We start from the raw sequence: 15211 nt of genomic DNA on the forward strand, positions 1-15211 counted from the left end.
GGTTGGGCAAACAGTAGGTTGCTATATAGGGACGTTAAAAAACAGAGAGTATAGACCTCCTCCATGAGGCCTGCTTGTTGTGAATATTCAAGGCTCATTTGATATGAGTCCTAGTCCCCTAGATAAGGTTTGTAACTTCAAAGGTTAGAACCCCATGCTTGGGGACAGAGAGGAAGAGAGGGGGTGTGGGGTGGCAGCTTCTGGTGTGTCCTGTGCGTGCATACCTTTAGCCACTCCTCTGCCTGCTCCCTGCTCTGCAGAGCCAGCACCAACACCTCTGTGGCCCCCTGGGAGAAGCGCAGCTCATGTCGCTTGTGCCGGCTGTCCTTGGGCACGTAGACGACAGTGCAGGCATCTAGCGCCAGCCTCAGATGCGGCTGCCGGTCCTTGGAGCTTTTGTAACACTGCACAGGGAGAGAGGGGGGTCAGAGCTTCCTGCAGTAGGGGTGGGAGGGGTAAGGCCCTCACACATGAGTAGATTCCTCCCTCGGGCCCAACTGTGAGTGATGCCTCACAGCGAGAAGCTGGAGAGGGGGTCTCTGGGAATCTTCCGCACAGCTGTCCATGAGGAAAAGGCAGATTATAGCACAATACTAGGAAGACCATGTGGGCTGAAGAACCAGAGAACAAATAGGTTGGCTTGGGAGGATGCCAGCTGAAAGGGCTGCGTGGCAGAATGTTAGGAGTGGATCCCAGCAGGTACCAGTGCTGACCTTGGGAAGGCAGGCTTTCGCACAGGAAGGCCAACCTTAACCTTGACACCAGACGTTGACAATAACGTGTCAAAAGGGGACCGGGATTGTAAGTAGATAATGTGGCTGGGGGAGGGAGAGGCATTTCTTTCAGTAGGGGTATATACTGGTAAGTTGTCTACCCTCGTATAAATAACCCCTAACCTACACCCCTTTAAACAATCCTAAGACACACACACACACACACACACACACACACACACACACACAGTGAGTGGGGGAGGGTAGTTTGAATGTTAAGCTACCCCTGTGTTACTAGAATAAACCAGTAACGGTCCTATGTTTTTTATAAGCATCTAGTTCTGTTTGCCACTGTTTCATTTAGAGCCTTCAACTAGGTTATAAAAGAAATCAGACTATGAATTTTCTTTTTAAAATTGTTTCATTTATTTATTACTGGGGGACGGAGGCATGTGTGCCACAGTAAATATGTAGTAGCCAGAGACAACTTGCTAGAGTTGGTTCCCAACCTCCACCACGTGGGTTTCAGGGGTCAAGCTCAGGTCATCAGGCTTGGTAACAAATGCCCTTACCCACTGAGCTGTGTTACCCGTTTTTAAGCTTTTAGCACATAAACACGGGTTTCACTATGAATGACATTTCCATACATGTCTAGATTTTGACTATCGTCAGCCTTCTGCTACCCTCTCATTCCATTCCAGCTAACCCCCTTCCACTGCCCGGCTTGTACGGGAGAATTATTAAAGGGTTCCCTTTGGAGTTGGGCTGAGACTGGTTGTCTTCTCGGGTCACTCAGTATCCTCTGGGCTGGAGGGCCTGGCAGCAGCCGGCAGTGGAGCAAAATACAGAAAGGGAGGTGAAGGAGTGGAAACACAGCTGGGTGGTGACGTGCACCTTTAATCCCAGCACTCAGGAGGCAGAGGCAAGTGGGTCTCTGTGAGTTTGAGGCCAGCCTGGTCTACAGAGTAAGTTCCAGGACAGCTACGGTTACACAGAGACAGCCTGTCTTAAAAAATCAAACCAAAAAAAGAGAGCTGGAAACACACCTATCATGAGCCTTGGACTGGCCCTGGCCTGCAGTCAGTTTTCACTGCTCAGGGTGAGAAAAGGTTTCAAAGCCATGTGTTGAGCATGGCATGGCTTGCAGACAGAGTAAAACATGAGAGAGAGAGAGAGAGAGAGAGAGAGAGAGAGAGAGAGAGAGAAATAAATTAGCTATTATCTTTTCCCACAGTTATGTTCATTTTCCCTACTCTGGGTTTCTCTGTGTAGCTCTGGCTGGAACTCGCTCTCCCCAGTCATCATGAAGGAGAACCACTCATTCTTTTGCTCTGCATGCGTGTGCTGGAGCTCGATGTACCATCCCCGAGGGTCTGTGCAGAGACCACTCACAGCCTCAGGCACACCACAGGTCTCCAGGGAGGCACTCACCAGTAGCTGCTCCTCCTTGATGACAGTCAGCTGCTTGGCCCACTGCCCAAAGCGCTTTTTCCGAAGCAGGAAGGCACATATCCGGCAGTCCCTAACCAGGTGTATGGAGGCCTCTTCCGAGGGCCACTGGTGCCTGGGCCGCCGCCCCTTCTCTTCCTCCTCCTCTTCATCGTAGGACTCGTAGGAGCTACTCATGGCGTCAGAGTCATTGTCTGTGGGTGTCGCAGGAAAGGACCCTCAGTCCCCGTGCCCCTTCTAACCCTGGCAGGCAGCCTGCTCTGGGCCCAAGCTACAGGGGGCAGAGGAAGGACAAGGATGGACTAAAGGCCTGACTCAAAAGCTTGGCTTTGGAGCGGCCTCTGGGACGGCATCTTGGTGATTTCACTTGTTGGAGTTCCTCACCACTATGTAGTCATGATATATACCAGATGCTGCTTCATCTGGTGCCTTGGACCCCACGGCATGGACAATGTCTAGCTAAGTGTCTTCTTCTACCAGTAAGTGCTCAGTAAACTTCTGTTATTGCCCTGACCTCATCACCACCCACGGCCATTGTTTCAGACCACCCTCCCAATCCAAATCCCTGGAACTCATAAGGAAACTGAACTTGCCTAGGATCAGCCATCGAGAATTAGATCAGGGAAAGACTCAAGTGACTCCCCCCATTCCAGTGTGTTTTCTTTTCCCCCCACTGAACCCACCGAGAGCAAGGGCTTTGGGACCTGTTTAGTGATCACAGTCTGGTAAGGGTTGTGGGTGTATGCATGCTGAGGGCCAGTTCTTCGGGAGGACAGCTGCGTGAGCAGCTGCCTGGTACGTACAGGAGTTCTTCATCTCTCCGTTCAGCCTCGTGCTGGGGTAGCTGCTGTCCGCGTCCTCATAGTAGCCACCCACAATCGACTGGGCTGGGCTGCAGCCATCTGTGGGGGTGTTCGAAAGAGTTGAGCTTGTAGACATACGGGTAGAATCCAGGGCTGGGCTGAGCAAGTCCCAGGGACAGAGAGTGGGGACTCAGGGCAGCCTCAGCCTGAGTGGGGGGCTCTACTTCTGTACCTGGTTTGCGGTGGATCCTCATTTAACCCTCCATACCCGCCACAACAAACTGCTTTGCTGGGCCTTGCCAGACCTCCAGGTCTATGTTCATCCTATTCTCTCTGCCTTCTTATGTTTTTATCAGAGAATTACTCCCCACCCTTCAAGGCCCAGCTCAAAGATGTTTTCGCTCATTGCCCAATGGCACCAAGTATGTGTGAATGTCCTTGTCATAGCTCTGGTCTCGGTGTTGCAGGGCATAGGGGATCTGCTGCAAGAAAGGAGGCTTGGTTTCATTTCACACTCAGGGCAACAGGCCCCACAGAGATTGCTAGTGGCTGAGGCTGGATCAGAACTGAGCCGGATGCCTTCATTCAGCCAGGCTGGCTCACACTCTCATCATACGGTTCTTCAGAGTGCTGGCTCTGGGTTCGTCCTGTCCATCTGTTTCCTGAGGAAAGCTGTGCTGAAGTCCCTAGCTACTGGGATACTCAGCTCACTCCTAAGCGAGTCTCAGAGCCGCCTTTGCCTCTCTGAGGCTGACATGTTGGCATCACGGTGTGCAAGGTGGGCCGGAGGAGTTGGGGGAGTGGGGTATGTGGGGGCAAAACGAACACCATGGCTGGACACTGTGTGTGAGAGAGGAGGGATGCTCTGGCTGGCTTGGTGGCAGGCTCTCTCCTGACTGGGTCCATGGTCTTCCTGAGGCCTTCCCTTCCAGCCTTCCCAGGAGGGGGCGTCTCTACCCTATATGAAGAAAGTAAACTCTCTGGGAAGGTTAGGGAGCCTCTTTCTGCCAGGGCGCTTGACATGCAACTTGGGTCCCTGCAAGTACCTTGTCCCTTCCTTCTTCCTTTGCCCTTAGTGAACCAGATAGGAAAAGTTGCCTGCTTCACCTCTGTGATAGGAATCTGGAGACTCATAGCCTGAAGAGGGCCACAGATCACTTGGTCCAACCTCTCCACAGGCAAAAGGTATAAACACGGTCAATGTCATCAGCTGATGGACAGATGAACCAGATGTGGCACGTCCTTAGAAAAGAGTTATCAGCCATTCTGATGCACACTCCCACATGGATAGATCTTGAAAATGCTGCGCTAAGTGAAAGATGTCAATCTAGAAAGGTCACGTGTCAGATTCCCTTTCTATGAAAAGTCCAGGATAGGCGAAGCTGTATTGCCAGAAATGGCAGAGGCTGGGAGCATTCGGGGAGGAGAAGTGGCTGAGGAGGGGCTGCTTCATGATCCAGTTTCTTTTGGGGGTGATGAAAACGCTTGGGGACTAGACAGCAGCGGCGGCTGTGTAACCCTAAATGCACGCCACACCAGGGATGGACACTTTTCAAAACAGCGTGACAGACAACTAATCTTCTATTTTATCACCTTTGCCCATGGGAAAATAGAAACAGTACAAACGAGTGTGAATAAAAGAACATTTTCCCTTCACCCAGATTTACTTATTCCCTGCCTTCCTCCTTCTCTTCCTTCCCTCCTTCACTGTCTTCTATTGAGAAGGGGCCTCAAACTCCTGGGCTCAAGCAATCTTCCTGCCTCAGGTGCATAGTAGCTGGGATTTTAGTGAATGACATCAAACTGACTTAAATAAGTATTCTCAAATTACACATCACATTTACCTTTCGTTATTATTTATTTTGCACAAGGGCTCTCACTGAGCTCTCTGCCCAGTGCCCCACTTGGATTTTTATTCATTTCCCATAGGAAAATCCTGTTACGAGTTTCTTGCACATCCTAGAAAAATTGCAAAACCCAGCGCACGAGTGAGAATATTCTGTTAGAAAAAGCAAACAAATGAAACGGTGTTCCGTAGAGCCTTCTGTGCTTGGTTTTCTTCCATGGCTGGGTCATTCACATGGTCATAAACACGTGAGTTTATCGTTTCTCACGGGGCAGACCTGTTTCATTTGCAGTTTGGCGGGTGGAGAATATTCTGCTGTGCTGTGGGACAGCAGGGAAGTGGAACACCGGCATTACCAGCTACAAACCCAGCTGCACATGCTTGGGCCTCTAAAGCCAGTTTCCCTGTACACTGTCAACTCCTCATCGGGTCCTTATGCAAAGGGAGGGCCACCTGCTGCCCACTGGGGAAGTCAATGGGAGAACAAGGACTAATGGCTAATTTAAGAGATTTTTTAAGGTTATTTATCCCATCAGTAAAAGAACACGCACAGAATTCTTTGGTACATATTTATGTATAAATTATATATATGCTATTTGCAAGCATTATGCTAAAAGTAGATCATAACAAATATAAAATATTAATAGTTTTTAAAAAGGTGGTTGAACTATATATAAATCAAGCCTCTCCTATTTCTGCCTATACCACTGTGTGACTCCCTGGAGCTGGAGGATGAATCATGAAGCTTGGTTTAGGCCATAGGCCACATCCTATGATGTCCTGACTTGGTAACACGATCATCTATATGTATACGCAGAAGGAAAACCATGACACTGCAGGATGAAGGGGCGAGAGAGGGGGAAGCAGGACTGACAGCTGTCACTTATGTCCTGCACTCTCTTATGAATGGAGCTATCACCTCCTTGTTTAGAGGATGGAAGGCAGAGATCCTCAGAAGACAGGGGTCCGCCTCAAGTCACAGAACTGAGACTAGAAGTCAAGCCCCTGGCCATGCCATTGGTCTCATGGTCTGAAGCTCAGGGCAGCTCATCCCAGAGAAGGGCAACAGAGCTGGGCAGGCAGTGGCTTATCTTGCTGCTTCTCAAGGAGGGAATTCTGTAAGCCATGAGGGGCCCAGAACTTACTGTGTGAGCTGATGTACTCGGGGGACTTGCCGGGCCCCAGGGGAAAGGCTTCTTCATAGTAATCCTCAGGGGGAGGCTTGTTGGGCAGTGGTGGAGGCATGTCGGCTGTCTGCAGGGGAACAAATAAGGCCTGTGAAGTAAGGCAGCTGTGAATATGGCAGAGGGGAACAGGTGGGAGGAGGGAGGGAGGGAGAGAGACTGGTTGCCAGGAGGCCAGGGTTCCAAGGATGCAGTCTGAACGTGAAGCTCTAAGCTGTTTTTTTGTGTGCGGAGGTCTCATTATGTAGCCCAGGCTGGCCCTGAGCTGCAATGCTCCCATCTCTCCGTCCTACGTGCTGGGATTACAGCGTGGCATGTTGTATCTGGAGTAGCAATAACATCTACCAGACTCAGAGCTGGCAACCAGAGAGCCCATTCGTGCTGTTCTGCTTCTGTAAACTCTGCAAGCGTCCGAGCACCTTTGTAACGTCCAAGAGTTTTGCAAATTGCCCCGAGTGGCTGTTGTGTTTTGAGTGGGCACACCCACAGTGCTCCGACATTGGTGTGAGCTCTGCCACCACACGAGGAACAACAGAACAAGTAAACATGAGGCATATAATTGAGGGAGCAGTGAAATCTGGGGTCAGGAAGCCTCAGCTTTTCAGCTCAGCACTTAAAAAAAAATATTTATTTATTATGTATACAATATTCTGTCTGTGTGTATGCCTGCAGGCCAGAAGAGGGCACCAGACCCCATTACAGATGGTTGTGAGCCACCATGTGGTTGCTGGGAATTGAACACAGGACCTTTAGAAGAGCAGACAAGGCTCTTAACCTCTGAGCCATCTCGCCAGCCCTCAGCACTTTCTTTCACTAGCTGCGGGACACTGGGTGCATCACCTAACCCTCTCCCTGAGCCTTATCTGTAAAATGGGGACAGCAAGCACGCCACACACATCTGGTTGCCGTATGCATGTAAAGAGCAAAGCGAAGTAACAACTAGTACCTGTGGAGGTGATGAGGCTCAGAGTCTGTGTGACAAGCAAAGCTTGTCTCTAACTCTGTAGTCCCCAGGCTGGGAACACTAGAACAAATCCTTTACTTTGTAGGTGTGAAAAACTCAGATTCCCTCGTTTGTCAGGGCCAGGACTTACACTTCTCAGAGACGGGCTCTTGGTTGGCTCAGGGCTGGCTCCCTTGCTGGGTTGTTCCCCATCATCCGACATATCCCGAAGGTCACCCAGGTCACAGTCTACAGAGAAAACCAAGGTGGCAGAGGAGAAAGATGGCTGGGCTTGGGATCTGGAGGCCTGCCTGTGAAGCCAGGCCCTTCTTCCTCCATCCTTAGCAACCTGCCCAAGCAGCTGAATAGAGTGTGCCCTGGCCTTCTTCTGTAGGTCGGCTGTGCTAATCTGTCTTGCCTGGCTTCCAGACAGAAGTCACCGTAGAACATCTTTGTGGGGTGCTTTGGAGGTCTTTGAGAATATGACACGGAGGAATGGGGGGCTCCTGTATATGTATGGGGCTCCTACGTCTCTATGATGTACAGGGATTGTCGTCTCAAAACTCTCCTAAACCATACATCTCTCCTTAGATAAACAGCGCTTTCTTTCTAGGATGGCTGCAGGGCGCCTTCTCCCCGACAAGCCAAGCTGGTTGCTCTCAGGCTCACGCACCCACTCTCCCCTGGTCATAGTTCCTACTTTCTGCTGAGTTGCTGGGCCTCTCAGCCAGGCTCAGGGGCCACAACTGATGCGTGGCAGTGGCTACAAGGGAACCTCTGTGCTGTACTGTTTGGCCTGCACATTCACTCCTGCAAGCTTGGGGTAGGTCTCCAACTACAGATGGAGGCATTCAGAGCTACCCGGGCTCAGGGTGAAAGTCAAGAGCAGCACAAGGGGGACCCGGTGTGTATGTGTGCGTGCATGCGTGCGTGTGTTCTTGGCTAAGGTCAGGAGAGGGAACTTACCAAATTCTTCAAAGAGAGACTCCACAAAGCTGGGACCCGAGTGCAGGTCTGCAGTATTCACATACAGGAAGGAGACTTCCTTTGCTGAGGGAGGAGGACACACCAGTGAGGAGAGAAGGCTAGCTCACCTCTTTCTAGTCATTTGCACGGCCACTGTGATTGCGATCTCTGTCTCCACACACAAGGGTATCCAGAAGTCTAGGGTGCTACAGGCCAGCTCAGGGTTGGTGAGGAAAAAGGGCTCCAGTGAGGAGGAACCTTTGTCCCTGCCTCCCCGCCCCCACCCCAATGATCTTGTGAGGCAACAGGTGACCTTCTGTTTGAGGAGAGTATGACTCAGAGTTACCTCATCCTTCAGGCTCCCGGAGTCTTGCAAGGATGGGGTACAGTTTGTGAGTTATGAAGAGACAGTATGCCGTCTGCTGACTTGCAAGTATCTCCGAGAGGCTGAGGCAAACTGCTAGGTAGGCAGCAAGGCACACATACACGCTTTTAGAGGGGGCAAGCACAAAGTTTGTGGGAACTGTTTATCCTGTGGGGATGCATGTGTCAGAGAGCATACAGGAGTGTATGTCTTTGTGCAACTATATGTTGTACACACACGTATACTCTACAGTGTAGCCACAGCATATGCTTATGTGTGCATGTATGCATGGTATATGTTTGTGCTTTTCTTGTGTAATGTGTGGTGTATACAGCGTGTTACGTGTGAGAGTGTTGTGCTGTGAATAGATCATGTGTGGTAAATATATGAACACGCATGTGTGAGTCTGTGGAGGGCTGGGGATGGAGGAGGACACACAGGACAACCGAGACTACAGTGGAGGGGCAGGGCCTGGGTCACAGCCTGGCACCTGCTGCGCTAGGAGGCTTAGACATCCCTTACACAGGCTCCACGGTGAATGGTACCATTGCGGTCTATATTAAGTGAGACTCCTCGGGGCTGACCTGGGAGGGGCTGCAGGTTCTGCAGGATGGAGGCCACGGCCATCTTCTTCTCCAGGGTACTGTCACTGAGGTACTCATGGTCCAGGAGGCTGAGGAGTCCGGTGAGCTCTGGGATGAGCTGCTCCAGCACTGGGGAGGGAAAGTCAGGCCCTGAGTTAAGATCTTGTCCCTGTCCACTGGAGGTCAGGACAGCAGGGGCCAGAAGGCAGTGCCTTGTTTACCACAGAGACACAGACAGGGTCCCCACACGGCTGTTTCACAGCTGGTCCCCAACCACTCTGGGGAGGGTCCTGCTCAAAACCTGGTGGCTTTCCTCCAGCCTTCCTACTCAGATGGCCTTGGCCTGCAGACTGACTGGGCCTCCATGTTGACACATCTGAGCCCAGGCCACCCTGGGCAGGAGCAGGATGGCCTTCCTTTGCCTCAGCCTGATTTGCAGGCACAGGAGCTCCGAACGTACCTCAGCCGGAGTCCCCAGCTGCCCAGAACACAGGCAGGAAGGAAGCCTTCCTGCTTCATCCATTCATAGGCTTCAATCTCTAGAACCTTCTGTTTCCTGTGCCAGAGCCAAATGAAGCATTAACCCTTCCTACTCCATAGCCCGAACTAGCACTGCTGTTCTTTCTGCCCGTACATGGGTGCATCTCAAGCCTAAGTGTGCAGAGGAATCACGTGGATCCTTGCCAAAATGCAGATTCTGGTTCAGGAGGTCTGGGGTGGGAGCTGAGATTCTGGGTTTCTGACAAGTTCCCCAGGTCAGAGACCCCAGCAACTTACAAGATCTCAGAGCGGAGAGTCCTTTAAAGGCGGGAGCATGCCAAGACCATTATGTCATCGGCATTTCTCTGCCCCATATAGGACTTCTTTTGCCTTAGGGACCATGGTCAGCTTCATAACAGCTGTAACACATCCCTCCTTTATGACAGACACATGGTAACTTGTGTCGAGCAGCTATTATGCGTTGTGTGAACAAGCCTTTATCTTCTATCATCTAACCCTCAGATCATTATTGGCCCCATTATATAAAGAATGAAATGAAGACGCGAAGAAGTTACATACAAATAGCTATGAGGAGTCTCCACCGACTCCTCACCCCGTTTGCTTAGCCAGGGGACCGTACTGCCTTAAGAGTCTTATTTGAACCTACCAACAATTTGAGGTAGATGTCAGGATCACCTCACATTTTAGGTAAAGAACTAAGATAGAGAGGCCACCAAGAAGCACTTAGAAGAGCTTGGACTTTCAGGTCCGCGAGTTTCTAGTTCAGATCCACTGGGCAAGGAGGCACTGAAGGGACTCTGCAAAGGCTCCGATCCTAGGAGGGTCATCACTCTAGCGACCCTGGGCCAGAGGACTAGGGTTCAGTTTGGGGTTGTGGGGCTTTCTACAGGCTACCTAACTTCCCAGGGATTCGGTTTCTTCCTCTCTAATAGGGCAAACCTTAACACACCTCACAGGGGACTGTGAAGGGTTTTTACAGAACGCTTCAGGCATTCTTGCTGCCCCTGAATTCAGCCCACTCATGTTGGGTGTACAAAAGGCTTCCCAAGTGTGGGCTAACCTAGGCGCCTCACTTTCTAAGAGTCTAAGCTGCAGCCTGCTCCACAGAGTGCTTCATGCTGGCCTTTGTTTCAAAGAGACATCTTTTGCACAGTGGCACCGTGAGGACAGGCAGTGATGCCGTCTCTCTGTGGCACGTAGGCATTAACCTAAAGCTGGAGCAAATAAACCAAGGGTGACAATCCAGATGGGACGACTGCCTCAGGAGCATTCCAGCCACTGGCATTGTGGGAGCTACTTTCGGAGCACTTTCTAACTCACCCCCACAGGCTGCTCTGAGTGATCTGATGGGAGACCCATTTTCCAGGATGCTCGCTGAGGCTGAGCAGAGTCCAAAGACCTGCACAGCTTCCATGGAGTGGAGTTCACTGCTTCCCAGCTGTGGACTCCCAAGGCTGCAGAGAAGGAAGACCTGTTGTCCCCAGGGCCCGAGTCCCCGATGCCCCAGGGGGAAGGGTCTGGATGGGGTAGGAGCTCCTGTCTTTAGAGCAGGAACCATTTACAGTTTTGAGGCAGCCAAACTTCTACTGCCTGGAAGGCAATCTTTTCCAAAGTAATCATGGACCTCACTGGACCTCAGAGATGCATGGATTTCAGTTAAGATGATCTCAAAATATTTGCAGGACATATATGTCAAGCTGGCTGCTCTGGGAATTAGAGAAAATAAAGAGGATATTGTCCCAGCAGGCTTTCTCTCTTCTCTTTGTCTCTGTCTGTCTGTCTGTCTCTTTACACACACACACACACACACACACACACACACACACACTGATATTCACATCCATCCATACCTAACCACTCACAGGGATATGCTCATGGTGTGTAAACACAACAGTATAGCCTTGTTTCCCTGCTCTGTCAGCACCCTAGGGGTTGGGGTACTGGGCAGAACAGCCTTATACCAGGCATTCTGATTTTCTTTTAATCTCAAAATTCTTCTATTCATTTAGAAATTCTTCAGGTCCCACGAAGCTCCCATTTGCAGTGGGTTGTGCCTGTCAGTGCTGCATAACAATTAGACCAATAGGCTGGTCCACCACAAAGACACACGTGCATCCCAGCAGCCTTCAGAGCTGCCATCTTTACGTGCCCCTAGACCTCCAGACACTGTACCTGCACACTTGTGCAGAAGGAGCACGAGGAAGGCACACTGCATGTTAGTGCTATGTTGAAACACTTTTGACCCAGGCTTGGCAGTGCACCCCTGAAGTTCCAGCACCGGGGAGCCCAAGGCAAGGGCTTGAGACCAGGGAGCTAGAGACCAGCCTGAAATCACAGTGAGATCCCCACAAACAACAAAAAGGCAATGAAAAAGTAGCTTTGATCTTGTGGTCCGCTTGAAAATATTTTGGGATCCCCAGGTGTTTCTACTCCCCAGGCAAGTGCCCAGCGGCAGGATCAGTCTGGTTTCTCCAGAAGCCATACTTATATTTATTGCCCTGCACGCAGCTTGGTTGCCCTTTCTATAGGAACAACTAGGTTCTGAGGGAATTCTCTGAGGTTATCACAGCGGCTTTAGTACCAAGCTCTGCAAGGCAATTTGTTTTCTCTCTGGTCTTTTTTTTTTTTTTTTTTTCCTCTCTGGTCTTTGACAGGATCACACACGCAAAGCCTTGACTTCTAAGTACCCTGTTTCCCCACTGGGGATTAAACTCAGGGCACCTGGACATGTTAGGAAAAGTGCCCTACCACTGAGCTACCCCCTCACAGACCTGAAGGACTGATTACTGAACAGACATGGGTCACTAGAATTCAACTAGACAGAGGAGAAGGAGGAGCTAAGGGAGAAGATGACGGAGAGCATGCAGACACAATGCTTTCTGCCTCCCAGAGAGAAAACTCCGCTTGCAGTCAATGAACAAGACTTGTCCTCAAGGCTGAGCAGTCACCTTGTGCTGGGCAGGTGGTTTGAATGAGAAGGGCCCCCAAAGGCTCATATGTTTGAATGCTGGTCCCAGGCAGTGGAACTGTTTGGGAAAGATTGGGAGGTATGACCTTGCTGGAGGAGGTGTATCATTGGGGGGGGGGTGTGGACTTTGGGTTTCAAAAGCCCTGGAAAGCCCAGTCTCCCTCTCTCTTTCTGGCTATAACTGTTATACTAGGTGTGAGCTCTCAGCTACCGCTCCAGCACCATGCCTGCCTGCCTGCTGCCATGCTCCCTGCCATGACGATAATGTACCAATCCTCTGAAACTGGAAGCCAACTCTCAATTAAACACTTCCTCCTATAAGTTGCCTTGGTCATGGTGTCTCTTCTCAGCAATAGAACAGTAACGAAGACAACCTCCACTGCCCTAGGAAAGAGGAAATCAAAGCTCAAAGGAAGAGAAATAAGTGCCTTTTCTTCAAAACTCAAACTCCCATGCTTTAACCTCCTACCACACTTCAGCTTAACCCAACAGCTTGGAGGCCAGGGTGCTGTGGAATATTAGTTGAAGTTGTGTTACATTCGTTTATGCTGTGGAACATTTGTTTAACGATGCAAAGATGTGTTGCATTCTTTTTTAAAATATTTATTTATTTATTATGTATACAGTATTCTGTCTACTTGTATGCCTTCAGGCCAGAAGAGGGTACCAGACCTCATTACAGATCATTGTGAGCCACCATGTGATTGCTGGGAATTGAACTCAAGACCTTAGGAAGAGCAGGCAATGCTCTTAACCACTGAACCATCTCTCCAGCCCTGTGTTGCATTCTTTTATGTTGCATTTGTTTAACTCTATGAAGCTGTGTTGCTTTGCCTGTCTAAAACTCCTGATTGGTCCAATAAGGAGCTGAATGGCCAATAGAAAGGCAGGAGAAAAAACAGGCGGGACTAGAAGGCAGGGAGAATAAATAGGAGGAGGACTCTGGGAAGAGATGATGAAAGAACAAGAAATGAAGGAGAGAAGGACATCAAGGACCAGCTACCCAGCTACCTAGCTACCCAGCCAGCCATAAAGCATGAAGTAAAGAAAGGTATATAGAATAGAGAAAGATAAAAGCCCAGAGGCAAATGTAGACAGGATAATTTAAGTTAAGAAAAGCTGGCAAGAAATAAGCCAAGCTAAGGCCAGGCTCTTATAAGTAAGAATAGGCCTCTGTGTGTTTATTTGGAGCTGGGTGGTGGACCCCCGAGGGAAAAAACAGTAAAAAACTACAGCAAGGCAGGAGGGAGGTGGCAGAGGCAATGCTGGGCTTCCTCTCCAAACCCTCTTTGCAGAGGGTGCTGGGTTACACCTTCACCTGTGAGATTCTTTCTGAGGGGTTGAGGTGTCTGCTACATGGCCATCTCCACAGGCAGCCTACCAATACTTCACAGCCCTGACTGTCAGCAACAACAGTGCTCAGACGAGCTTTCCTGCATTGAACCACATCCCAGAGAAAATGTTATATAACACCGTGGACACAAAACCATTCAGCCAGCACCAGGCTCTTCCAGGATAATAGAGTTCACAGTGTTCTCAAGAACACTGGATACAGAAGTATGGTCCTGCTGTGGGGGATTTTCCTAAGGGATTTAAACCATCAGAGAATTCCATTAGAGAGAAGGCTTCTGGGTGTCATGCAGATGACAAGCTGTACCACCACCAGGTCAGCAGCCTTGAGTTTTAGGTAGACTAAGACTCCAGGGTTGTTGGAAATGCAGACTCCTGGTCCTCTCAGTCAGAGAGTGACTTGGTAGATCCACACCAGGGTCCAGAGGCACCGGGGTCTAGAGGCTTGCGTTTGCCAAGGACTCAGGTGCTTCTGCCCTGGCAATGCAAATTTCAGTATCTGCAAAACATGCCAGCAAGCATCTATGAATCATATAGACTGAAGGAAAACCTTTATCATTTAAGAAATCACTGGACTGCCCCCTCTGGATAACAGAGAGCCAAAGAGTAAAGGGATAGACATTCCTACAGAAGATGATCAGTAGCTTCAGGGCAGAGTCTGGGCAGTGGCTAGTGATCTGGGTCTAACCCCAAATGAGCCTTGGATTCTTTTTTTTTTTAAATTTTATTTTATGTACATTGGCAAGAAGGTGTGGCAAGAAGGTGTCAGATCCCCTGGAACTGGAGTTACTGGCAATTGTGAACTGCCATGTGGGTGCTGGGAATTGATTGAACCTGTGTCCTCTGGAAGAGCAGCCAGTGCTCTGAACTGCTGAGCCATCTCTCCAGCCCCGAAGTCCTTGGATTCTTGTATTTTGCACTTGTGTTTAGATCTGGTCTTGTTGTTCAAGAGGATCCCTAACTTCACAGGCTCTGGGGAGTCAATAAGGCCCTGCTGTGTCTATAGCCAACACGCACTAAGCGACTGCTGTATTGTACACTGTGGTCAGAGTTGTTTCTGTTTCCTAACACCTTCCAGAACTTTGGATTACAAAGCATTGACCAGATGATATGTGTGGACAATGTGTTATACTTATTAACACAAGGCACACAGCAGATGTTCAACGAACTCTACTAACGAAAACGATATTTTGATGACCTAGCCCAGCTCTCCCATTTTAAAGATCTGCAAAGCAAGGACCAAAGAAGTTGTGAAGGTGTAAATCACAAACAATCCCACACCAGTTTGGAATTATGATTAATAGAATGGGGGAGGAGTCTCCCTATGACCAGGGAGACCTTGCCCAGGGTGCCCATGCTGGTTGGTCCTCATCCTTTCAGCCCAGACATTCTCTGTGTTTCTGGCCTCCAGATTTCCCTCCTCTGACTGCCAAGTAGGCCTCTGCTCTCAACTCTGCCATGATTCCTCAGAGAGACCTCTGTTCTTTTGGCCACACTGCTTTCTCCTAACTTATGCTATCATATCTTGATAGAGCTCTCC

The 15211-nt window shown here is 49.9% G+C and overlaps 1 protein-coding gene across 2 annotated transcripts in view; it reads right to left on the reverse strand.

The window, feature by feature from the left end:
- Positions 1 to 15211, reverse strand: part of LOC121445290 (actin filament-associated protein 1-like 1) — a 58060-nt gene that overhangs the window by 21323 nt on the left and 21526 nt on the right. For both annotated transcript variants that reach the window (XM_041647345.1, XM_041647344.1), the window contains exons 2-8: positions 8853 to 8981; positions 7905 to 7988; positions 7090 to 7187; positions 5957 to 6065; positions 2966 to 3064; positions 2145 to 2356; positions 225 to 404 (exon numbers count right to left, since the gene is read on the reverse strand). In XM_041647345.1, the coding sequence (XP_041503279.1) occupies positions 225 to 404; positions 2145 to 2356; positions 2966 to 3064; positions 5957 to 6065; positions 7090 to 7187; positions 7905 to 7988; positions 8853 to 8981 (911 nt within the window). The remainder of the gene's footprint in view (positions 1 to 224; positions 405 to 2144; positions 2357 to 2965; positions 3065 to 5956; positions 6066 to 7089; positions 7188 to 7904; positions 7989 to 8852; positions 8982 to 15211) is intronic.

The sequence above is a fragment of the Microtus oregoni genome, unplaced genomic scaffold (assembly GCF_018167655.1).
Source record: "Microtus oregoni isolate MIOR12 unplaced genomic scaffold, Mior012 000172F_ref0000184, whole genome shotgun sequence".
Lineage (NCBI taxonomy): Eukaryota > Metazoa > Chordata > Mammalia > Rodentia > Cricetidae > Microtus > Microtus oregoni.